Raw genomic sequence first — 15,850 nt, forward strand, 5'->3', positions numbered from 1 at the left:
CAATAGCCACATATATGGACTTTTTCAGAGGTGACAGAAACACTATTTTGTTAAGTAGCTAATAGATTATGAATGTGGATGTTGCAAGACTCAAACTCCTGTCAAAATGATGTGCTCTATCACCTTCACCTACTAACCCATACTGCAAGACTGGACTACTACACTGCTTGTTAACAGCAGACAAATTATATGCAGCTGCGATTCATGAACTCTGGTTGCTGTTTAACGAAAATGTTAACTTCAGGAGAGGTGACACCCTTGTCCTTGAGACTAAGATAATTATAATAATATGAATTCTGTCTTTGTGGGAAATACTTGGTTGTGTTCATGTTCCACTACTGACAATGCAGTAACAAATAAATATTTATTTAAATGTTCTAGCTGTATCAATAAGAAATCAGTAGTTTATGTATTTTTATACAGGTGGCTGACATACACTGGAATTACAATAAATTGCATTTTAAAATACATATTAAAAGTATTTATTTTGTCAGGTCTGTTTTACATCAAATCCAATTACTCAAGTACAATATAGAAACAGTCTCAAAACAAAGCAAGTTACAACTTAAGCCCACTGCGGTGTCACCTTGGAGATGATTATGTTATATTAAGTAAGTGGGTACTGGATGAGAAGTGATTGTGCAGTTCTGAGACTGTATGTGTTTGGGTGGGCTTGTGTAATTACATTTCCCATAAAAGGAATTTTATCAAACATACCCTAACAATATAAAAAGAAAGTCTAATTTTCTTCTAATTTACACCAGAGAGAAAATGCAACACAAAACATTTTGGCAATGAAAGTAACTGCATAAAAAATGTATTTCTCTGAAGTTTAAGACATTAAAAATAAAACTCACATGATTCAGTCATATTCAGAGGTTCTTGCTCAAATGGAAAAAAAACATAGATATTGTTGATACAGAATTCTTGCAAACATAATGGAAAAGATACCCTGCAGTGACAGCACTATGTTAATGATATTTAATCTAAAGTCGATGGCAGGAGTGTGTGTTATACTGGGATAACACATTGATATACTAACAAGATCTCTGCCTTTCAGCTCCAGTATCCACTTTTGAACTCCATTTGCTGCTTGGAAATGGTTTCCTTCCATCCTTGTTGATTGGCCAAACCAAATTTTCTGTATCTGCATATAATACTGACTCTTGTCCTTTCAGCCCCCGATCATGTCTGAAAAGAGTCCTTGGACCAGTCTACTTGCCGGTCATGGGATGAGCTCCTGACTGCCAAGGCTTAGTCCTGAAAGGGAAGCTCAAATGACCAAAATATAATGGCCCATCCCAAGATCAAATAAAGTCCAATGCCCATATGCCATATTTTACTATGATCACGGCATGGTGTAACTGATGTGGTCATTTTGTTTATTCTTTACATAAAAGTTATGAAAAATAAAAGAATCATCCCATGCTGACAGAAAATTATACCTATCTGTGTTTTTGGTACCTTTTTATTTGTCAGTCTACTGGTTCTTTTTTTCATTTTTTAATACAAAACAATGATTTACAATTTTCTTAATGTTTTATATTTTTTGTTAGCTTAGCCCTTAACCCATAACACAATACAATAATTGACATCTTGAAGAGAGATCTAGAGACACACAATATAAAAGGCAGACAATAGCATATCCTAACAGCTGCGTGATGTGTCTGTTGGTGCAATACTAAGGCTATAAGGGTTTAAATCCTTATGACAGGTGAAAAAAGATTAAGTGGTAGGAGGGGAATATTAGATATTCTTTATATCTAGCTGTTTACTGGGAGTTATAGCATTCAGGCTGGTACAGCATCTATTCCCACTGAAGTTAATCATTACCCAATCAGGACTTTGGATGCATGCCAAATCACAGTATTGCACATGTACCACTATAAAATAAGCCGCAGGTAATAAATAACACACGAATATTAAATAATATATAAAAGAAAGATTTGGACTGCTGCCAGGGTTTTATACTGCCGCAGTCCTCGGTCACTAATTAATAATGAGTTTAGTTGTGGTCAAGCACTAAAGCAGCAGGAATTATCAGAAGCATTTTATATCTTATTACTTACGAGCTGCTATCATAAGTTACTGCTGTAATTGTCTTGATGTTTATGAACTCAACTATAGTCTGCACATTTTAGTGCTGCTTTTCTGAGCCAAAGAAACTGTACATTCACAGGACACTTAGTGTAAATGTTGCACAAACTTGGTAACTATTGAGCTTCCTGTTCCTTGAGCCATCTGGTGGTTTCTTCTCTGGTACCTGCTGAGTCTCCTCTCATCGGCTTTAGAACCAATGACTCTCAAAGCATTACTGCCAGCCACAGGCAACTAGTTCTTTCTTCTTTTTTCTGTTGTTTTTTCTGGTTCACCACAGAACTAACAGCTGGTATCACTAAGACGAGGCCTGCACATAGGCCTATAACTTGTGAAATCCTTTCCACATGTTGACACTCCAAATACGTCATTCTGTCTCTTTTAACAACATACATGTTATGTGTCTCAGGAAACTAAAAGTGTAATAGCTGTTTCAGTAATCAAAAAGGTTCAAAGTCATCACTCCAGACATGTATGACATGTATAGCAGCTGTCACTTACAAATATGTGACAGTGTATCTTACCCAAGCATTCTTTCTTACTGAAACGTTGCTGCTTTATTTTAATCAAAGGTCATGATCCAGAATATATCTTGACAAATTTCAAGCAGATGACAGGAGGTGAAAAAAATTCATAGGGGGTTTGCCTAATTACAGCCAGATGAAATTAACTGTGTCTTTTTTTCTCATGAATTAGACTCTGCCAAGAGGAAAGCACATTAATAGCAATCTCCCCTTCCCCACACTTTCAGGTTACTCAGCCCATAAATCTCACTTCCCTAATTTTCTTCAAGAGTATTTTTGTGACTCGTATACCTTTCTAATCTTTGGCTTTCTAAAACCAAAGCAAACAATACTTTCCCCTCTGAAAATGTCTTGTCTTTCCCCGTTTCAGACATAAAGAATGATTATTTTCTTACAAGCTTCACTTTCAAATTAGAGCCATGCAGCACTGAACATTTGAAACAATTCTCCCACAAAGATTAAATTTTATTCTTCTGTTTTGGGAATTGTTGGCACCAAATATTTACGCTAATATTCCCACGGACCTGAAATATTTTTATTGCCATCTGGAGGATTATTTTTCTAAGCATCTTCTTATCTTCTTTCAGTAAAGGCTGCTTATCACTGTTTACTCACTTTCACCAGTTCCACATAAAAAGTGTTTCCTGGTTCTGGTTTTGCAGTATTTTAGTCAGGATGATCTCGCTTGTCACACACATCTTGATTTTCCTTGAAAGACACACAACTCTTCCTGGTATTAATTCCTATCATGTTTTCTTCTCCTTTCAAGTTAATACTTATTTTAAGTTATCCCACCCCACAAAGAACTCATGTTGACTCATCCATCTTCAGTCTACATTTCTCACGAGTCAAGCCAGTAGCTACTAGGCCATATATAACTTAACATAAGGAGATGGGGGCAGACTACCTGCAGGTGTCATAGTCTTTTGTTGAAAAAGCTACAGTGAATGTTTTATGAAATGATTATGCCATGCCAAGTTCAAGGGAAAATAAGAACAGCAGAGCCTGTCAAGTCAGGAACAGGTAAGGAATAATCAACACAAGCATGAAGGAATGTACCACAGCCAGAAGAAATGGAATCACCCTTATGTAACAAACACAATCAGAAATGGATGCACAACTGAAAGAATAACTCATGACCAGCAGACTGAATGGATACAAACAATTTGGTAGTGTATTCTAGATGGACATCCCTGTGTCAGCTACAGTTGTTAGAAAGCAGAGCCAGATCCAATTACCTAAGCAGCTGCCTAGTGCCCAGTGCTGCCTGGGTAAACTGGCCACTACAGATTAATTTAAAAAACAAAAAGAAAAGTTTGGATACTGCTGTTTTGAAAATTAAGATAAACCTCATTTGTTCACATCAAGTGGCCTCTAGTTTTCAGCCAATGAAAAACAGCATTCTGTAGCTTTCAGCCAATGAAATGGGAGCAAAGTAAATTACACAACTACTGCAAGATTTAATTTCACAGTGCAGGCAGTTATGATACACTTACTTTGTGGGCACAAGAAGGCATAAACACTACAATAGAATGGGTTTATTTTACTTGAGCAAGCATGCAACTGTGAAACTTTTCTTTGTTGTAGGTAAAGCAAGCATTTCAAGAATGGGAGCCTGAATAGGTACAAGCAAACATTTTAAGAATGGGAGCTCGTATTTCTATTTTTTAAGAACTCTGTGTGTGTAATATCCTAGTTAATGAGATCAGTTAAGTAAACAGCTAAGGCTCAAACCCTGTACCTTGACTACAAGTGGCAAGAGGCATAATCTACACCAGCCACCAGACCTCTGTATAGGTCTCCTGCAAACATGCAAGAACCATCCCCCAGCAAAAAAAAAAAAAACAACAGAATTCTATATGCATTAATATTTCTGATTTTTGTGTGACTTGCAAGTTGTTGAACAATGGCTGTTGAAAGCATTTATACTGTCTGCAATTGTTTTGTTTTATTCAATGCACTAAAGAATGAATTAGTTCATTACTAGACATTGATTGTGTAATACAGTCTAATCATGTTGCATTTTAGTAATATGTTTTTGCAATACCTTCTTTACAGTCTCCCACAGCTGTCAAGGGTTTGATATTGTCCGGTCATAAAATCGGCATTATTTGGAGTGATGATTAGAACTCTCTGATCTTCAGCATTCATTATGTAGTCATTGTTGCATATTATTATGGTACAGTCTCCTATGCTAGATCAAATTTTAAAGGATTTCTGCATTGAGTTAAAACTGTTACTCTGCCAGTTAGTGCAGATGTCTAAAGCTCCAACTTGTTAATGAGATTCTTCCTGTTGCAAGGGTGCAGAGTATGAATCTTTCCATCTTTATTTATCTACTGTGTGATATTGAACAAGTCACTTAACTAGACAGTGCTTTATAGCAATTGAGAATTCGGGCTAGGCGCCTTAATGGTCTCCTAGAGTGCATGCCTAGTAGCTACGAACTTGTTGGGTTTTTCTTCGCAAACACCTTCTATTGTATAGTTGATTTTGTTCAGGAAACATTCACACCATTTTTTAATGCAATAGTGAGCATTTGTTCTTCAAGGGCAGCAGACACTGCACTTGTAAATGAAGTACTACAATGCAAAGTTATTTGTCAGAAGCAATTTCTGCAGTAGTAATAGTTCTCCTTAAAGTGGAATTGTTCAGATGACTTTTCCTTCTGCAGAGATTCTGCATATTGGCTTAGCATATTTCATCAGATGGTTAATAATTTTTATGCTTTCATAAATACTCTTCTATTTAAACTATGCTACATATGGCTGGATGTTACGGTACAATGCTAGTGATCTTTATCCAGTTTAATGTAGTTCACGCAAAGCTACCAGTAAAGTACATATCATAACAAGGGGTGTATACCATCAACAAAGTGGCAATAACAGCTGATGGGGGTGTAGAGGGGCTGTCTGTCGATGAACGTATCTTATGTTCTTATCTGGCTAGTTTTAAACTGTCTTCAGTCTGGCTTTGTAGGACTAGTGTGTACATGTGTGCGAATTAAGCAGGAATAATTTGGCTATTGTCTGTTTGAAAAAATTAAATATGTGAATTTGGTTATTATTATTATTATTATTATTATTAATTTTTTGACAGAGACATCTGAGGAAGATGCATTTAACAATGTTGCTATAATTGCTGGGTTTGGGGGATGCCTGTAGATAAAGATGACTGACCCTGCTGAGCTAATAAAGTTAAAAAGTCATTTGTCAGTCTTTACAGGACAAGTGTGCATCTGTGTAAAGGAAATTGGAATGCATTACTGTGGCCATTTTTTTATCACAATTAAATGTGATGTTTACTTAGCCAATTTAGTGGCTGTAATTGCCAGGTACATATATTGATGGATTATAATGACAGCATTTTGAGTGGCCTTTTATAGTTGAAATGCTCTGAAATGGGTACCTTTGTCATTATTGGTTAATTTTGTATCACTATTTACCGTAAGACAGTCAAAACTACAAATTTAAAATGCACTCTAACACAGGCTGCTGTATTAAACAAGAGATATAATTTAAAGCAATCAGGAAGGTGAATAAAACAATGCATGTATTTATGCACAGTCCTAAAAATGTATGCAGGTGGCCCATGGTTTGAAAACAGCCCAGGGACCAAGGTACACTTAATGAGCCACTGGCCAGAAGCATTTGCAATGAATGTGAGTGTCAATGCATTTTCAATAAATGTGAGCATCAAGGGAAGAACAGCGTACTGCTGCTCATGCTAAGTCTGTTTTCAATGTGCAACTGTTTTGTTTTGTTTGGCAAACAGCCATCAGTGTTTGTGTTATAAAATGTAAAATAAAAGTTATAAATTCAAATCCACATCTCAGTCATCATTGACAAAGTAAAGAAAACAGTATGCCCACTGACAGTTTTGAACAGTGTTTATGGTAATAAGGGGGAGAGAGACAAGTCATGGGACACTGAACTGGCTGGAGGTGGGACTGGTCCATTACCCTGCCTAGGGCCCCATTTAAGTATGATCAGGGTCTGGTAGAAAGTCACAAATTGGTCAATGTGCTGAGAAAGGGACAAGCCACATATAGCACATACACAAAAAGTGTTGACTGCTTCCATGCCAATCCTGATCTACCAGGTCTAACAAACCCATCTTATCCTGCCCTGGACTAACTCTGATCCATGTTTGGGCCCAGTGAGGAGATTGTCTGTCCTAGTCATATCTTGTGGATGGGTTGTGAAATGGACATCAGTTTTGTGCCACCTCTCACTTCCACAAGGGTTGCTATCAGCAGGATAGTTGTACCAACCCACAGATAACACATGTGCTGATGTCTCCCTTATCTCTACTGAGGAAACCAAGTGCACAAGTTTGTGCTCCTTCCCATCAAGATGGGCAGACTCTTCCTACCTGCCTGTGCCATCAAGCACCTAAGTCACTAATCGAACCAGGCTGCTTGGGTTGTTCTCAGGGTTTTATCCTTTTATGCCATCGATACAAGCCAAAGCACCACTGAGATTTCAGATAAATGTTTTACGGTCCGTGTTTTCAGGAACAGACCAGCCCTGCTTAGTGCATCTGGGTACAGTGTATGATCAGAAATAAAGTAAGAAGATGCATGAACTGGTTAATGAGCACATTTTTGTGGAATAACAAGTAAGCACTGCAGTAGAACAAAGTCTTTGACAAGAATTAGGAAGCTATTCAAAAATAATCAATTTACCGAGTACATAGCTTTCATCATGCGTGTTGCTGTTGAAACACTGACACTGTCTTCATCTAAATCCTTATGAAGAGTCAAGGGGTCCTTGTTCACAGTCTCTACTTTAATATCTAGTTTTCCCAGAGTCACATCCTTCCGGCCTAAGGAAAAAAAAAATACAATAATTAGTTTGTATTTGGAAAAGAGTGAAAGAGAAACATGGTGGGTTAATGCTAACAACACAGAATAACAAAGCTGTATGTACAGGCTGCTAACTGTCGATGTTAGATACGTTTTAGGCACTCTTTTTCATACAAATCTCTCTCTCATGCTTCATAATGTCTATATGCAGCTTATCAACTACAAATGGGAAATGTGTCATTTCAGATTTCCCTTGTTTTTATAGACTACAAGTGAAAAAATAGTCGTGGGACAAGCCTCAAACAAGTTCTTGGTCTACCTGTCTATTTAAAGTCATGTGGGTGTTTAGTTATATTAATACATATGCACACACCTATTCGTGTATAGCATCAACCTGCCTACCTATGTTTTTGCCTATCTGTCTGCATACACACCACACACACACACACACACACACACACACACACACACACACACACACACACACACACACACACACACACACACGTGCACAGAATCTTAGGTCAGCTGATGGAAGTACACCTCACATTACCTATGGTATTTATACTCCATGTTAGACTTTGGCTATATTCTCTGTTAATTTTAATACTGGTGTTTTGCACTCACGAGAACTCATGTGGCCTCATATCCTCTACATGTACTTAGATGACAATAACTTCCCTTGTGTCAAGGTACTTGCACATATCACCACTCCTGCAAAAACAGACAGTGGGCTTGTTAAAAGAAATTGTAGCCAGTATTCCTGCACCAGCAGTCAGCAAATCTAGATTTTTAAGACAGAGAAAGTATCAAGCTAATGGTGATGCTCTAGAGAGGTTATTTATTTCAGAAAAGCCTACCGATTTAATAATATCTGATCAAACAGTGATGTAAAATGTTACAGAGAGTACACTGGTTCAGATGAAGAAAATGAAACATCAGCCTTCTGCAGATTTAACTCTCTTGTACCTGTGAAAATATGCAATGAAACACTGGACAAATAAAAACTAGCATTAAATAGTACAGGTGTTTATGTATTTATGGGGGTCTATAGTCATCACTCCTTCACACTGTTTCTCTCTAACATTGCAAATGTTGCTTCAAGGTCAACCTAAAGGTTTTTATAATACCAAGAATGGAAAACTTGGACAGAGCGCATGTGTGGTGCTATGACAAGTATCAGGATGCATAAAAGGAAGTTAAACGGCTTAAGGATTTTCATAGAAGCAGCAACCTACCACTGAATTAATCCTTGCAATTTTTTAGGAAAAGCATTTAAAAAATGTGGTGCAGACCACGGCAGCATGAGATATGGCCCACAGGTTTCATGTGGCCCACTGAGACCAAAGTTTGCAGTCCACAGCTTGAATTATTATTTTTTTTTTAACTCACACGTAGCATTTGGTTTCATTTACATGATATCGAAAACAAGTGCATATGCAGTGTTTAATTTATCCGTGATAAATGGCTTGCTTTATTTTTTCCCTATCTTTTCTCAATTTAAACTTTGATTTCCATATTGGTGAGAAATAAAGCTGGAAAAAAAACTAGCAACAGTGAGTGTGCAGCTGCAAGTCCATGCTTTGTTTGAGATCAATCAAGAAGCAAAATCATATGGGTTAGAACCACATTAGCAAATGAAAAGAGCTTGGTCCTGAGTGCTGTGATAATTTAAAAAAATCTGAGCCTTCTCTGCCAACAAAAGTCATGTTACATATGTGTGATGTATACTTTGCACCTCTCCTATTCCTTGTGTTGTTCTGGATAACTTAATTATAGTCTGGCAAGCTGACTTACAAAGGCTTGAGTCCTCTGGCATTCTCTGGGATGGTACCAAACTTAGACGTTTTACAAAACAGGAAGGAGAACACAACTAAAAAAAACTAATGTCTTTCGGCTTTTCCTGGTTAGGGGTCTATGCAACCATAAAACAGTGATGTTAAGAATGAATACTTTATTGCTTCTTTGTAAAGTTAGAAAACAGTACTGAAATGTGATTTTTGTCTCATAATTTCAATAACTTTATTACATGGTCCTACTAAGGTGTGTTAATTTGTTCCTATACATGGAAAACTGTAGCTAAGATAATGCAAAGCATCACAGTTACAGGCTTCTTATACTTCTGAAATTGAATGTTTAATTATATTTCAGATAAACGTAAAACTTTTTCTTGTTTTGCTTTTTCTTTTCTTTCTTTTCTTTCTTTTTTTTTCCTGTAACGGAGCAAAAATCCACACTATTTTTATCAAAGATTCGACCTTCTACTTAGAAAACAAAAGTGACGTCTTTGAACGGTATATTAATGTCTAACTACTTCTGAATGCTTACACTGAAAAAAACGAATGAGGTTTAAATGTTTGTTAAAACGTAAACAAAAGAACAAGAGATATTCCTGTTCCAAGACGATTAGATTTTAAACAAAGAGTTCTTAGCATAAATGTTGCAATATGTAAATATTCTACAGTGAAGTACTTGTGATTTTTGTCCACCAAAGAAAAATATTCTCTTTATTCTTTTCAGCTTAGCTACATCTGTAAGATTGCATTTAAATGAAGTGATCTTTTGTAAAATTCTGTTTTTTCACCAATGCCTTGCAACTGTCTGTCTAATAACCAGACTGACGTATTTGTTCCTCATCAGCCAAGAGCCAGTCACAGAACAATATCATTGTAGGAGGCTGTCATCCAGGCAGCCATCAGTTTTATTTGCATTGACCCTATATTTCAGTTTGGATTTGTCAGAAAGAGATCATGCCAGTTAAACTGGTGGACTTCTTTGAGACCATCGCCAAGGCCCTGGGTCTGTGCATACAGTCTACCTAGACGTAAAGCTTTTGACACTATCCCCCACTCAGACATCACTGACAAACTCACCCAGCTAGGTATCAACCCTTACATTGATGCATAGCTAACTGGCTCACTGACAGTAAGGGAATCCACCTCTAACAGCAGATCTGTATCCAGTGGTGCTCCACAGGGATCAGTCCTGAGACCTCTACCGTTTGGAATATATTTCTCTGAAGTACAAGCAAAAACTAAAGGTTTGTTGCTGCCAAAGTTTGCTGATGATTGCAAATTGGGAACAGTCATAGAATCTCCAAATGATGTCAACATCCTACAAGAGGATTTTACACAAACAAATGATTGGTGTCAAAGTCATGGCCTTAAACTCAATGCAAAAAAATGTATTATCATCCCTTTCAGTAAGAGTGATGTTCCTGCTAACTACTACATCAATAACAACAACCTAAGTGCACACTTAGTGATTAGAGACATGAGTACACAGGTTGACAACAACCTTACCTTTGATAACCATGTCTCTACAGTGGTAAGAAGGGCATTCTCTACTGCTCATCTCATACGTAAGGGCACTGCATCCAGAAAAAAAGTTATAACATTCCTGTACTCTTTCCTCATCAGGCCAATAATTGAGTAATTAAATGAAACATACTCGAATAACTGAGTATGTTTCTTTTGGTATGTACCTTTCCAAACACCTGCACCAACTGGAGTGACCACAAAGGTTCATCACAAGGAAAATTCAAGGTCTTTAGCAGCTATCTTATGTGGATCATCAGAAATCACTTGTCACTTTATTCTGTTTCTTACAGATGACTCAGAGGTGATCTCTGCTTTGCATATAAGGCAATCTCTGACCCTAATTTATTGGAAATGCTGCATATCCACAAGTCAAATGGTACAAGGGTTACTCACTCTAAAGATGTTAACCTGGTATGGGGCATTAATAGAACTTGCTGGAGGGACAGATTTGTCTCCTAGAGGTTACCACACATTTGAAATAGACTCCCACTTCATGTCAAACAGAGCACCTAACTGGCTATCTTCAAACACAGTCTGGACAATTGGATGGATAACCATAAAGTCACTCTGGGGGTTCCATCTGTGTCCCTCTTGGACAGGAACATTTGGTGATGATCATGGAAATAAGGGTAGAACTTGGCTAGGCTTGTAAGGGGCCTAGGGCCATTAGCCTAGTAACTTCCTATGGCCCTATGATCTCTCCCATGGCAACCTTCACTGCCATGCAAAGCTGTACCAGTGACTGATTTGTGCATACTGCTGTGCAGGACCAGATCTTGGCTAGAGACTGACCACAGGCCATTGTACTGCATGTTATGATGCTCACCTTCATCTGGGTACCATCAACACACTAGCTGAGGTTGCGTCCATCCAGAAGGATGGATGATTCAGGATCAGCTGCTCCCTCTCAGCCTCTCAGGCTTCCTATTGATAGTGAGACACCTGTGATTATGAGTCCCTTAACTCTGAAAAGTAAAGTGTGATTTTAAAAAATACAGCAAATACCAAAACTGATTGTAACAGCTTTAAAGCGTTTTTTAATAGGGAGGCTTTGAGACACTGCACCCCCAAACCCTTGCTTTTTATATGTACTACCTCTATGAGTGCAGTATCCTGGAATTGGGGGGTATTCTCTAGTACGGCAGCTTCAGACTTGATATTGATCTTGATATTGCTACTTATTATTATGTAGCATAGCACAATAAGCGAATAAAAAAATTGTCTCTTTACTGACCACAAAATATAACAGGTTTTAGAATACAAATTTTCTTATCATTGCAAGTTACAATAAACCTCATGAAGGTGAAACCAAAATTGTCAAACATTTAAAAGTCCCTAGGACTAAGGGACTAAGATTTTTTAAATGTCCGATGGGTGTAGATTTAGATGAAGGCACTATTGATGAATGTTCTAAAATGTTTGACAATTTTGGTTTCACCTTCATGAGGTTTATTGTAACTTGCAATGATAAGAAAATTTGTATTCTAAAACCTGTTATATTTTGTGGTCAGTAAAGAGACAATTTTTTTATTCGCTATTGTGCCAGTGCATTGTACATGCTGAGACTTGGAACGGATTTTGTTTTCTGTTAATTGGTTGACTGTTCCGGTGCCTATTCATTTACTTATTATTTATATTGTATTTATGGTTTTACTACTCCAAGGACCACTACTACTGTCCCTTTATTAAATCCGTGTGTGCAATCACCTCTTGCTGGCTTCTCCAGTATCTGGACCACTAATCAATCTTAGATCATTGGGGTTTAGTCCAGAGCTATATCCCTCGGTACAAAAGATTTCAGCCACATCTCAAAAGTCATTTTATATCTGCTAAGCTATTTATACTGGTAGGGCCTGCTGTTCCTTCTATCAAACTCTGGACTTCTTGTTATTTCATCATTTTAGATATTTGGACATTGTTCATACGATGAGCTATAAACGCCTAGATTTACATTTCAATGAAGATTTTAGCCCTTATATTTTTAGTATGAATAACCCAGAGAAAAACAGAACATTTACATATTGCTCCTATCCACGAGGAACAAGGTTGCTTAACAAGTCAGGGTGGGGTTGGAGTATTTGCAGTTACCTGCTATTCATCTAAATTGCATTGGAATAGTGTAAGAAAAGTGCTTTGCTTTATGTGACAAGGAAGATGATTCCAAAGAAGTGGTATTCTCTGTGATACATATTTATCCCTCCACCATGTTCTATTTGCATTCCAAAAGAGATTTAGATCTCTTGAGCAAGTTTTTATGCCCTACTGGACTTCTGAAGGGGAAATTAGTCTGACAGGTTAAGGTCTGTTGAGGCTCTGTACATGAGGCAGAGATCACTCCTCAGTAGCCTGTACGACACAAGTAGTGGGACAAGGCTCTGAGATGGTCAGCTTAGTTTTTATGATTTAGACCCTTGATTTTTCTTAGTAAGAAAGTATTGTGACATTTCAAGTCATGTCAAATGTATGGACAGGTACTTACTGAAAGGGACATTATACTCAATGACTGGCCTGATGAGTGCAGAATACAGTAGAATGATCACACCCTTGTGATAAGGGCTGTTATTAATAGTACGTTAGATGTGGGAGCGTTCCAGATTTCTATTTTGCCTAAGAAGTCTGGAGGTGAAGTATTGTTTTACAGATATGAGATATCACTCCCCTTACTTCCTCATCTAGTATGGTAAACCTAAACATGTGACAGGCATTGAAATGCTGCACTGTCATGTGATAGTCATTGAAATGTTGTACTGATGCGGTGCTGTCAATAGTCATGTGACAGGCACCAAAATGCTGTACTGATGGGGTGCTAGCAATAGTCATGTGACAGGCATTGAAATGCTGCACTGATGGGGTGCTAGCAATAGTCATGTGATAGTCATTGAAATGTTGTACTGATGCGGTGCTGTCAATAGTCATGTGACAGGCATTGAAATGCTGCACTGATGGGGTGCTAGCAATAGTCATGTGACAGGCATTGAAATGCTGTACTGATGCGGTGCTGTCAATAATCATGTGACAGGCACCAAAATGCTGTACTGATGGGGTGCTAGCAATAGTCATGTGACAGGCATTGAAATGCTGCACTGATGAGGTGCTAGCAATAGTCATGTGACAGGCATTGAAATGCTGCACTGATGAGGTGCTAGCAATAGTCATGTGATAGGCATTGAAATGCTGCACTGATGGGGTGCTAGCAATAGTCATGTGATAGTCATTGAAATGCTGTACTGATGCGGTGCTGTCAATAGTCATGTGACAGGCTCCAAACTGCTGTACTGATGGGGTGCTAGCAATAGTCATGTGACAGGCATTGAAATGCTGCACTGATGAGGTGTTAGCAATAGTCATGTGACAGGTATTGAAATGCTGTACTGATGGGATGCTGTCAACAGTCATGTGACAGGCACCGAAATGCTGCACTGATGGGGTGCTAGCAAAGCAATAGTCATGTGACAGGCATTGAAATGCTGCACTGATGGGGTGCTAGCAATAGTCATGTGACAGGCACTGAAATGCTGCACTGATGGGGTGCTATCAATAGTCTTCAACAAGGTTTGCATAACAATAAATACATCATTGTTTTCCAGAGTAAGGAGAGCTTTTAGGGAGTGCAGTTTTTTTATAAGATTCCCAGTGCTGACCAGCAATACCTTTATGTTATCCGGATTCATTTGTGCTAATTTAGAAGCTTTTGAGGACTGATATTGTCTAAAAAGGGCACTGTGGGGGTGGACAAAGGTGCCAAAAGAGACAAAGGGGAAGGACAAAATTTTAGCCAACATCCAAATCCTTGATGGGATATATGCAGGCTATCCCAGGCAAAGCAATTAAGAGTGTTTATCTTCTCCTCCCCGGCAGATATACATTGGACCCTCTTTGAATGACACCAGAAGTTAAGCCAATCATTGATGTCAAAAATGTTTTGTTTATACTGAGGTACAATTCTTTGTGATTATAAAACACTGTAAAAGATCAGGTCATACATGCATCAGTCACATTCTGACATCTATGTCATGTCTCTGTTCATATAGTCCAGGGATGTGGTAAATCCTGGAAAATGACAATGACCCTTTCCTTACACAGCCTGCTGTGGCACTCAGTGGAGCAGCCTATGACCAGGATGTCAAAGTGTGCCTGAAGATTTACTTGATGGGTTTTTGAAATGAGACACTGTGACTCTTTGATGGACATTTCCAACAGGGTTTTACCTGGTTGTGTGTTTGTGAGGTTACTAATGGTACTGGTTTCTTAGGATACATTTAGGAAGCCTTTGTGGTTTAGGTAAGTTGCTTTTAAGAGCCTCAACATAGGTAGATCAATGTGGTTGGTGTGATCTGTGTGTGATAGGTTTAGTGTGCTGTTGTATGGTACTGAAAAATGCTTTTTCTTTGTAGTATCTTCATTTTAGAGTAGTGCCTCTAATAACATTAAATAACTGCATCTCTCGCACACATACACTGTAGGTTTGTGTTTGTATAACAGTGTGTTCAATATATAATGGTGTGATATGAATAAAATGGTAGATTTAATTTAGGACAGCTGAATCTCAAAGAAAATTGATAAGGGGAACACGGTAGGCAAAAGCTGTGACAGGTAGTGCATTTTCAATACAGGGATTCATTTCCATATTACTAAAGACTAACAAGTTAAAAAGAGAATAACGTAACTTTTGGTTGAAAGGTGAGTTTTAGTAACAAAACTGTCCCCAGATGCTTGGAGAAAGGCTGTCAGTTGTACAAAAACACTAAATATTAGTTGAGGCTTAAAATTTTTGTTGACATGCATAGCAACAGGAAACTAGGCAAGCATCAGAGAGAAGGCATGGGGGAGAGCAATACTGCAGCATATAGCAGAGAAGGACATCTGTGGTTATGGTAAGATTTTACACAACTATTCTGTCCTTCCATTCATATGCTGCAGTATTCATGACATAAGGGAGAATGCCAAAGCTCAAGCTTGGGACAGGTTGGGCGGAGGATGAGCAGGTACTTTTTCTACAAATCCATGTAAAACCTATGAACCTATGAATTGCTCTGGCAAACCCAGCTCTGGACTTGGAGATGGTGTGAAACTTGTAATGTTTAGTGAAGGTATGGACAGAG

The 15,850-nt window shown here is 38.1% G+C and overlaps 1 protein-coding gene across 2 annotated transcripts in view; it reads right to left on the reverse strand.

Annotated features, from left to right (window-relative positions):
- KIRREL1 (kirre like nephrin family adhesion molecule 1) overlaps positions 1-15,850 on the reverse strand; it is a 1,121,500-nt gene that overhangs the window by 44,845 nt on the left and 1,060,805 nt on the right. For both annotated transcript variants that reach the window (XM_044059334.1, XM_044059335.1), the window contains one exon: positions 7,309-7,448. In XM_044059334.1, the coding sequence (XP_043915269.1) occupies positions 7,309-7,448 (140 nt within the window). The remainder of the gene's footprint in view (positions 1-7,308; positions 7,449-15,850) is intronic.

The sequence above is a fragment of the Protopterus annectens genome, chromosome 17.part0 (assembly GCF_019279795.1).
Source record: "Protopterus annectens isolate FY-2018-M chromosome 17.part0, PAN1.0, whole genome shotgun sequence".
NCBI lineage: Eukaryota > Metazoa > Chordata > Ceratodontiformes > Protopteridae > Protopterus > Protopterus annectens.